Source organism: Cynocephalus volans, chromosome 13 (assembly GCF_027409185.1).
Source record: "Cynocephalus volans isolate mCynVol1 chromosome 13, mCynVol1.pri, whole genome shotgun sequence".
NCBI classification, from domain to species: Eukaryota; Metazoa; Chordata; class Mammalia; order Dermoptera; family Cynocephalidae; genus Cynocephalus; species Cynocephalus volans.
In genome coordinates this window covers 88,551,433-88,562,586 of record NC_084472.1, presented here as the reverse complement: position 1 = coordinate 88,562,586, position 11,154 = coordinate 88,551,433, and the positions used below count along the sequence as shown (strand labels likewise).

Here is an 11,154-nt window from a genome sequence, read left to right as displayed (position 1 = left end):
TTGATAGTGCTTCCTAGAGTAGAATGATAAGGTAGTACTCAAGAAAATTCTTTAAATCCTTGATTATTTCATACAGAAAGACTCAATTTGGTGTTTACATCTTTAACCCTTACCTAATATTACTTACTAATCACACCTTTTAATAAAGGAAAGGAAAACTTTGGGCTCAATTTTCATATGCAATACTACATAGATAGAATTTAATAACATTGCTTTGTTTTCATTATATTTTAAGGTAATCTATTCACAGAAAGTGACGCTAATTTTCCATTTACTAAAGTGATATGCTTCCATTTTAAAGTAAATTTACATCAAAAAGTGAGTCAATCTAAAGAAAAGTATTAAGTAAATAATGCTATTAAATATATAATTAGTATGGTATGTAGAAATGGCAAAATCCATCAAGATCTTTCTATAGTGCCTGAAGTTCAGAAAACCTTCCTTTAAAGTCTAGTTACCACATACATGAATTAAAAGCTGCTATTTTATAAACTACCCAGTTAGTAAGTTTGTGACCAGGAGAACTCTTCCCTCAGATTAATGTTAAGGAACATGAATAAGAATCACATTTTTAGAACCATATATTAAATCACTTATTTTCCAGATGGACAAACTGCAGGCCAAGGAGTACAATTAATCTGTCTGAGATCACAGGCAAGTCCATATCTCTAGAATACTGGTAAAGAGCACTTCTCTTATATTGAAACAAGAAATGATAAAGGAGCTGTGGTTTCTCTTATGTATAGACTTTAGGCAATCATGGTAAAAGCAATTCCAAAATAACTTATACTTTACTTAAATTTTGAACATTAAACTATAAGTACTTGATTCAGAAAGAGCAGAAGAGCTGTCTAGCTTATTTATACCAACTGCTCTTTGAAGACTTGTGCCCATCCATTTCAGGTGGGGGTAATGAGGACAGAGCCCTCAGAGGAAGCCACCTACTAGATATATAAGAAGGACTGGGAGATGTAATTTTTAGAGATTTTGAAAATTTGTTATTTCATTTTTATCTCTTTTTTTACACCTGTATCCAAGCAACAGAATGAGTTATCAGCTCATCTGAAGTTATGACCAAAACCTCCAGCTTACCCACAGTTCTGGCTGGCATTCCTGGTCCATTCACTTTCCCATGCTTCTAAGAGTTACTTCACACATACCGCTAATTCCTACAGACTTCCAACATCCCTTCCCCTCTCTCAGCTCTTCACTGGGAAAGTGGAAGCTATTGGAAGAGTATGGCCTCATTTTCCCAATACCAAAGTTAGAAACCTATATGCATTTACCCCCATTCAGTCCAGAATCTAAACTCCAGATTACAGATTTTTGTCTTGTTTTGATTACTGCTTTATCCTCAGAACCTAAAACAATGCCTTGCAAATAGGTGTGCAATAGATATTTGGATAATAAAAACACTGCCTTCCCTGTTGACATGGACAATGAACTATCCTTGTGCCCATGAGACTAAGCCCTACTGAGTCCTAGATCCCACTCTTCCTTGCCCACCTATTCAGATGTCACTCCTGCAATAATCCCCTCCCATGCCCAGCATTCATTTGTCCCCTTCTAACAGAATATTCCAATCAGCATATAATCATGCTGTCTCTTTAAAAGTTAAAATCCTCTTGTAGCTCACCTCCCCTCAGCTACAACCCACTTCTGTTCCCTTTACATCAAAGGTTGAGTTGTCTATAGTTTCTGTCTCTTCTGCTCAAAATCTTCTCTAACCAGGTCTTCATCCCCAAAACTTGCAGCTTGTTAAACTCAACAATACTCCCAACTCAATGGTTAAATTCTCAGTGCTCACTGTATTTGAACAGCACTTGGATAGTTGATAACTCCCTTCTTAAAAAATTCTCTTCTCTTTGTTTTTGGTTTATCTGAGAGCTCTCAGAAGGATCCTTTGCTGGCTCCTCCCCCTTTTAAATGTTGGAGTACCATAGGGCAGACCCCTCCCTCTCCTGGATCTACTTGGTATCTACTCAAAATATGGGTCCCTGAACCAGCAGCATCACCATCAATGAGGAGCTTGTTACAAATGCGGGATCTCAAGCCCCACAGCAGACTTGCTAAATCAGAATTAGCATTTTTACAAAATGAGGTGACTCATATTCATACTCAAATTTGAGAAGCACTGCAGTCACATGACTCCAAACTCCATTTATAGACGGACTTCCCAAATGTTTATCTCTGGTCCCCTCCCCTAACTTCAATTATATACAGGGCTCCATGCTGGATTCCACTAGAAATCTATTAGGCATCCCAAATCTAAGGGTAAAACAGAAATCTTAATTTTTTCCTCAAGCCAAAAACCTAAGAGTCACTCTTGTCACCTATTTGCCTTCCAATCTCTGGGCCACGGTCCTGTTGGCTGTACCTTTAAAACATGGGTGGAATCCTACTACTGCACACCACTTCTGCTCTACCATCCTAGTCTAAGCCACCAACATCTTTGATGCAAAACTCAAGTCTCCTAAATCTTTCTATTTTCACCTAGGCTCCCTATGATAAATTTTGCATACAGTATCCAGAGGGAACTTTAAAGAATATAAATCGGACCATGTCTCAAAAGCCTTCAATGGCTTCCCAAATTTCCTGCCATGGCTTCCAAGAGCTTACATTTTCTAGCCCCTTCCACCCTGTGCTCTAATGCTCTGCTTCAGTCAAATTAACAAGCTTATTTTACTCCTTCCTCTCCCAAATCTTTGCCTGCCTTACTTCCTTATTTTTGTTCTCAGCTCTAAGATTACTTCCTTAGAAGTAATCACCATAACTAAAACTCACCTCCCTTTCCATTCATTTTCCTTCTCTTTACTCTGCTTTACTTTCATTTTAGCACTTCAACAGTTACCTGACATTATATATACCTCACTCTCCCACCAGAACGTACAGACCATGAGCAGAGACACTTCTTTTTTATACCGCAACTGCTTAAAACGGTATGTGGCATGTAAAATGCACTCAAGTATTGAGTATTCAAATGGTGGTGGTGGAACTGTTGGGGGCAAGGGACACATTCTCATGTATGTATCAGCATTTATATATGCTTCAGAGTTACACAAATCTGGATGTAGAAAATCCAACAGCCGTTTTCAATAGGTTGAAATTTTCAAAATGTGGCAGTGGTTCCAAATGTTTTCTGTACAGTAGAATGGGGATCTTTAAAAAGTTCTAACATTTAAGCCATATTCCAAATGAATTAGGTCACAATTGCCGGAGATGGGGCACAGGTGTCAGTATTTTTTTTGAAGCTCCTGCGGTAATAACAATGTCAGACAAGTTTGGGAACCACTGGTATATACAATGACTTGGTAACCATGATGTGAGATAGTATATGAGATCAAGAACACTTAACAAAAGAAATCCCAATCATAATGTTATGCAAATTTAAGACTTCTATTTCCTATGTGGTATACAAAACAAAATTCGTAAAAATAAAACTGTTTCAAATATTAGGTCTTAAAGAGAGCACATCTTCCAGGATTTTACAGGTTTGTTTTCCTGTCAAGATTAATCCAAACTGTAGCACTTCCATGAGGAAGTTTATTTTTTTCTTCCACATGCTGAGACAAATTTATGCAGGAAAACGTGGTGACTTCTATATAAGTCACATCTGAAGGCTTTTGGGGGCTTTGCACATACTGACATTTTTAATGATGTCAGGTAAACAGCTCAATTCTGGTAACAAGGCTGTAATCAGTAAAACAAAATGCTATATTCTCAAGAGAAAAAAGGATTTCTTTACAACTCAACTAAGTGACAATAAAATACCTTAATCATGCTGCCTAATATTTCTCGCTGAATAATATAATCAAATGGCTCTAGCCATCAATCAAAATACCCTTAAAACAGAAGCTAATCAAATATTGTGCCTTTACCCATCTCTAAGCTCACCTTTAAACTTCAGAATGGACAAAATTAATGAAAGAGAAAAAAGTTATTTCACTATTAAAATCCTCATTATAGATTTCAAAAGAAACTTGGAGGTATAGTTAAGCCAACCCATTTTACAGGTAAATGATCTGACACCCAGGCAAGGTGAAATGACATGCCTATAAGTCACACAGGAGAGCTAGCAGAGAAAAAAACATTTTTTCCCCTGAACAAGCAAGCAGGATTTTTCACGTCAATCAAAAAGAATAAAGATCATCAAATTAGGAAGAAATGAGGAATAAAAAATATGTTACACATAGATTTAAAGGACTAGTCAATCTGCTGCCCCCTCAAACCAAAAATTTCTCCAAACATATGGACATATATCAGTCAAGATGCTTGCCCTTAAAATATTAGAATCTTGGAAAATTCAATTCACAAATATATTATTAATTGCATTGTTATAATGAAATTAGTTAATTGAATGTGAAAACATCAAACAGCACCAATACCAAAAAGTTAAGAAGGTAAATACACTATTATTTAAAATAATGTATAATCACCGATTGGGACAGAAATGAACTATAGCCATTAGCAAAGCTATTTAAAACAATTGTTTGACATAAAGGCAATATTTAAAGACTAGTATATGCTCTTTTCCCACTGATAGGCCTGTGGCTAAGCATCCCAGCAGTGGGTCACATGGAAAATTGTATTAATTAAGATGCATTTTTTAAATTGTTCAACCTTGAACCATAATATTACATAAGCCAAATTTTGCCAATATAAGCCAATGGCAGCATTTTTGGTATCCTAACTATTCCTACCTGTCCCAATTACAACAAAACAAAACACAAAACAACTTCATTATTAAGCACTAAAGTAAATGTATCTATGAAGCAGCAGCAAGGCATTTACAAATGGGCTACTGACTATCAAAATGCTACTAAGGAAAATACAGCAGCAAATACTCGAATAAGAGCACATTATTCCACATGGAATCCCAACTTACTGTATTCTTATCTCTAGTTCCTTAAATTCCTGGAAGACTAGAGATGAACAAATGTATATATAAATAGGGCCAGGGAAAAAGATGCTCTAAATGGTGTAGTGTTCATATTTTAAATTACCCAAGATAATTTGATACTCACAGAGAAATCCAACTATATCATCTAAAATTTTTTAAGCACATAAAACTAAAACGCTAGCAAAACTTTTATATTTACCCAAAAAACAGCATTGCAGTTTTAAGTGAAAATGAAATAGGCATGGTTTGTGAAGGTTTTATAATGTTCACATCATCCTCTCCCTGTTCCTTTCATCAGGTGATCTGAAGACTACCTGATTTAAAATATTTGGTAATTCAGTGCAGAAAATTAAGGTCACAGACAAAGTACAACAACTTTTAATACACCATTAATACTAATGATTAAAAATTATTGCATAGTCTTATGCATTTACCCTAAAACATTTTCTGAAAGTAAACGAATTATATAAAAGACAAGTAACCCTTTAAAATGTGGATGGCCTTTACTACCTTGATCTTCTATCCTTTTTTGTTTTTTCAGTACTTTTGTCCATTGTTTTCTCATTATCTCCCCTGCACTTTGGGCAATACCATTTCCCCTTTGGTTTATAAGTAAGTGAAACACATGAAAAATGAAACCATTCAATAGGACACTGTTCATTGTCACATCCTATCATTTCCCCATAAGACACTTGGTTACATAAACAGTAGGTAGGTTCATTGGGATCTATTGCAAACTCAACAGGTGAAGCTTCCCTTTCCTGCTTGGCCTTAGAGCGTTTCTTTTTCTTGGCTGACTTGGATTTCTTTTCTTTAGGTGGCTGATCATCACAGTCTTCAATTCCATTTGTTATGTGACATAAATCACGACTTTCACTGGTTCGCTGTCTGCGGGGTCTTCTCGAAGATCTTTCTGGTTGGCTGGAATCCATCTTTGCTTTATCTGAGGCTCGTTCACTTTCAGTAGGATCTTGAAAGCACTGTGAATGTAATTCCATTTGTCTTGCCCGATTTTCCACCAATTCGAGCATTTGTGTGACAATCTGAATTTTTTCATCTCCCAATTCTTGACTATTGATTAATGCTCTCTGTAGGTGCTGCTGTAGGCGTTTCTTCTGGTTTGAATCATCTTCTTTCTTATATTTTTCATAGACATCATCAATTTCCTTTAATGTTTCTAAAATAGGAGAAGAAAAGTGAGAATGTTATCATGTGTTAGCACATATAACATTCTCAACGTAGTTATTTTTCACAGAATTGATAAAATCAGAACTTAAACCACGAAACTACATTCCTCTATAGTATGTATACATTAAAAACATTATTTTCCATACAAAGACCACATTGTCCAATAGTATGTATACATTAAAAACATTATTTTCCATACAAAGACCACATTGTCCAATGGAAGTATACTTAGAAATAAACTAATGAAAAGAAAGAACACAAACCTCTAATACTCATTAATCTGTATTAAAAACATAAGAGATGTGTGGCCAATTAATTACCAAAAGTATTTTGCATGCACAGGTACACTGTATGCCACTTTAGAGTCTACTGAGTACTTCATTTGAACCTGAAAACAACCCTGTATATAAAATTTACATGCTGGACTCCAGCTGTAAATCTTGAAGAGGTTCCAGGGATAGGCTACAGATTCTGCTCAACTGTGTTTACAGGATTTGCAGCTCAGTCAATGACTTGCTACGTAACGCCGGAGAGACACTATACTTCACTTTCACATCATACCCCTGGACATTCTTAACAAAGCAGACATAAGCAACTCTTAGCTTCTCATTATCTTAGTTTCAGGGGCTCTTTTATTTTAGCATCACATGGGAAATTCAAAAAATCAAACTATTTCCAGGGTAGGTTCTGGTTCTAGCATCAACTGACCAAGCCACTAACAAAATTACAGTCAAGTCAGCATTGGATCACTCTGCCTTTGTAGACAACTCAGCAGTTGGTTCTAAGCTTTTTGAACTGCTGATTTAGTTGTATAACATGTGGGACACTTATTTAAATCAAGCAAAAATGGCTGAGTCACTAGATGGGGCAAAAATCTGAAAATATAGTTGCACATATCAACAAAAATTTACTTAAGATTAGTTTTCTTCAAATCTTTTTCTATTTCTTAGCCTTATGCAATATAATGCTATCTGAAATAGTTCCGTCCTACTATAAAGGTGGAGAAACAAAAACTAGCTCTAACTTATCATACTACATGGCATACTACTGTTTTATACTCCAATATTATTACTTTGAAGATAAGAACAGAAATGTTAGACAAGTTAAATATACACATTGGGGCTACATACAATTAAGGTAATATGAAGCCAATATTCAACACAACTCTTATGAATTAGCTCTTCCCTGGAAATTGCAGATACTAGCAATTTTGATGGACAAATGTTTAACCTGGGATACATGACAAAGTGCTACCACACAGTTGAGGGTACTCAGACCTGCATAGCATATTTTTGAACAAAGTTCATATCTATCCCATTTGTTCAGCTAGGCGTCTAAGTGAATTTCTTAAGAATCTAATTTTCCTACAGGAAAAATAAGGAAATTAGATATTTTCCCCTCAGACACAAAAAATCTGAAGATTAAAAAAAAAGGATAAAATTCATTTCAAATATTTTCTATCTACTAATCAAGAGTTAGATGTTAATTACATTATAATATTATATCATCACGTTGATACTATACATGAGATAAAAATTCTCATCTTTAAGACACCTCAATTATGTAGTGAATGAAGAAAGGAAATTAACATTTACTCAGCCCCTTCTGTGTAGTACAGATTTTCTCATTTAATCCTACAGCAACCCCATGAAGAAGCTATCACTTCTACATGTGAAGAACAAGAGGTGAAAACCTCAGACTTTGAACTCTGCCAGATCTATGTCTAACCCCAAGGTTTAAGAACTTTCTATAAGCCATATGAAAGGCACTTGATATTAAGTATTAAATTTTCGTTCAAAGGCTGTTATTTACCTAAGAAATTATGAATGAGAATACTGGAACAAAAATAAAGGTTCTTTAATAAGCATGTCCCATAATAAATACTTCATTCAATTCTGAAATTGTTTTCTTATTTTTCTATTTTATATGTTCTTCAGACATTTCTGAAAATGTCTCAAATTGGTGGGAGAGAAATTTTTCATTGCCCATATAATTTATCTCACTAAATATTGCTATAAGTATTAGATCCCAAAGCAGAAAACACTTAAGAACTAGCAAAGAAATAAAAAACGTATAAAATTTTAACCAAGAACACAAAAGTATATAAAGCTAATAAACAGCCTTGTAACACCACAGTCAAGTGTTTGGTTCCCCATACAAGCCAGCCGCCAACAAAAAAAAAAAAAAAAGAAAAGAAAAAGCTAATAAACAAAACTGTGAAAGCTGAGCTTAGTAACCATGTACATAGAATAAAAACTAGATTGCTATTTCTATACTCACCTTAAAATTCATCACAATCTTAATGGAGTTGAGGATTTTTATAATCTCTTACTATTGTAAGGCCTATTATATTACTCATGTTACCAGAGCTACTTATCACAATTGCAGATGATCAGATAGCAGATTTCCCTATCAACAAATTATAGTGTACCTCAACTTGGAATAGCTTACTCAACTTTTGTGAAAGCAAATATGTGCTTTTAAAGACATGTAAAAACCTGCAAGCTTTACAAATTTCAGTTATTTGAAAAACTAAGCATGTTCAATATACAATTATTATGCACATATATATATCATTTTTAGGTTACCATTCACATATGTGCTCCATGTCTGTAGAAAATACTACTGGACAGCTCTTACTTTTAAAAAAGCTTTAAATAGTTTGAAAACAAGGATATGTACCTGAAGTATCAGGCTTTGGAGTCAAATATCCTCCATCTAATTAACTGGACAAGTTACCTAAACTCTTTGCAAATTTTAATTTATAGAGAATGAGTTTTTATTTCATATAATGTTTGGACCTGGCAAAGTGACTGGCGTACAGTAAGCAATCAGTATTAATTCTCTTCCCCCAACAGAAATTAGTCCTATCAATCATATGGATTCAGAAAACAGAAATAATTTTATAAATTCAAAAACATAAAGACACTTAAATGTTCTAACATGCTACAGGCCAGCAAATGTCACCCCAGAAGTGGATTCCTTGGAGACTAAATCATAAGATTAGTGACGTGTCTAGAAAAATAGAAAATGAGTCCAAGAAGTTATCTTTAAAGTCCGTATGGCTGTTTCCACATTATGTCCAAGGTCTGTTCCTTCATTCAGGGTTGTTAAACGTAAAACATCTCCTCGTTTAAACTTCACCCCTCCAAGTAGCTAGCAAACAAAAAGTCCGCCAATAGCGGATGATAAGCGACACTCTCTGTAAGAAACGTTGATTCTCTGTCCTAGCTTCTTGGGTCTGACCACAAAGGATGGTATTCGCCTCATCACTTAAACTTGGCGGGAGGGACTCAGGGGTGAAGGGACGCCAGGCGGTTACCTAGTCAACCAACCCACTTCCTCCTGGGGCCCGGAAGTGACACATGTCCCGGAACCTACGCGGGCCAGGGTCAGCGACTGTCCCAGCAGCTGTGTCCCCGTCTTGATTCATTGGTTGGAAAAAAGAGAGTCGAAATATCACAACAAACAGGTCGCAAACCCCAACACTGACTCTGCGAGAGCCGAACTAACGCCCAGCATCGCCTCGACTCCCTTCCCAGCAGCCAGCTCAGTCTAAGCCCCTTCAGCCACCAGCCATTTTCGAGGGCGGCGGGAGCGCGCGTGTCCGCGCCCCTCCCAGGCCCTACGTCATGCCCACGGCCCCGCCCCCAGGACGGGGGGGTCCTCCCGGCCACACACACACCCCTCTCCTCCTTTCCCCGGCGGGGGACCCCTCCTCTTTTAACCATTTGGCTGAAAGAACTAGGAAGAGGCAGTGGCTGGGGCGGCCCGGAACTTTCCCCGGGGCAGGAGAGGGAAACCGACCGCTCTTTGCCCGAGCCGGGCGCAGGAGCGCAGAGGGAGGGACCTCCGGGATCAGCCTTCGCGGCCCTCTCTCGCCCCCTCCCCCCGGCACGTTCCAATGGATCTGCTCTCAGTGGGTGGGGGCCGAGGGGGGACAGTGGGGAGAGCCAGGCCCCGCAGACTAGCGGGAGCCCGGCCGTGGCCGGCCACTCACTCCCTGCAGGCCCCCCGCCTGGCTGCACGCTCCCTCGCCGGGGCAGGAGGATCTGCGGCACGGGCAAGGCAAGCGCCCGAACAAATGCTTGCTGCTTAAAATGGCTGATTCCCCTCCACAGCAGCTGCAGCCTCTGGTTTGCAGCGGGGGCTGACGAACGTCCCCCACCCCCACCCCCGAGACCCCACAGAAGTCCCCGCCGACCTCAGCGGGGGAAAGAAGGGCCGCGAACCTGGTCTCCGGTCCCTCTTCCGCGTCCCACACACCAGAACCCCTGTGTGCACTCGGGGAGACTGTCACAGGAGAAAGGGAAAGTGGACTTCCCGGGGTAGGCTCCGAGAGACCGCGTCCTGAGGCCGGAGGATCCGGGCGGGGTGAGGACACGCGCAGGCAGCCCCGCGGCCCCTACCTTGATATTTGTTGTCCAGCTCTCGCAGCACAGACACGTTCCTCTGCATGTCGTGGGGCAGCGACTCCACGCACTCGAGGTAGTCCTGCACGTAGCAGGTGAGGAGCCGGCTCCGCTCCCCAGTCAGGAGCGTGGCCGACGAGTACAGTTGCTGCTGCTGCCCTAACATCCTGCCGCCGCTGCTGCTCCTCGCCGCCGCCGCCGCCGCCGCCTCCGCATCCAGCAGCCACACATGTAACAGCCACGGCCGCCGCGGCCCCTCCGCTCAGCAGCCCGGTGCCGCGGGGACACCAGCAGCCGCTCAAGAGGGCACAGCCGAGTCCCCCGATCTCCACTCCCCCCAAAAGAAGCCCTCACTCCCCGCCCCCGCGGTAACAAGCCCACGGGGCGGGGCGAGATCAGGGCTCCCTCCTTTCTCTCCTCCCTCCACAGGACTAGAGCAGCGGGGATCCCCCCAGCGGAGCTGGCGCTGGGGTCCCGGGCGTGGACACTTCCTGGCCCCCACAGAGTCCCCAGATGCTACCAATGCCGTCTCGTAGCTCGGATCCCCATGACAAGCCCCTGGCTGCCTCTTTTCTCCCAATCACCCTCCGTTCCTGTCGGAGAGTCTCTCACTGGACCGCCCCCGCCCCTCCGCCTGCGGCCCCTCTGCGCCTG

At 40.1% G+C, this 11,154-nt stretch overlaps 1 protein-coding gene across 1 annotated transcript; it reads right to left on the bottom strand.

The window, feature by feature from the left end:
• Positions 1-327: 327 nt before the first annotated feature.
• ING2 (inhibitor of growth family member 2) lies at positions 328-11,130 on the bottom strand. Its single transcript, XM_063077101.1, has 2 exons — positions 10,498-11,130; positions 328-6,077 (listed from the first exon to the last, which is right to left on the bottom strand). Exons 1-2 carry the CDS (start codon positions 10,664-10,666, stop codon positions 5,407-5,409), a joined length of 840 nt encoding a protein of 279 aa, XP_062933171.1. The 5' UTR covers positions 10,667-11,130; the 3' UTR covers positions 328-5,406.
• Positions 11,131-11,154: the final 24 nt, after the last annotated feature.

Coding starts and splice junctions, on each gene's coding strand:
- ING2 (XM_063077101.1), bottom strand. CDS start 10,666: ATGTTAGGGCAGCAGCAGCAACTGTACTCGTCGGCCACGCTCCTGACT. Junction 6,078..10,497: donor GCTGGACAACAAATATCAAG/GTAGGGGCCGCG, acceptor CTCCTATTTTAG/AAACATTAAAGGAAATTGAT.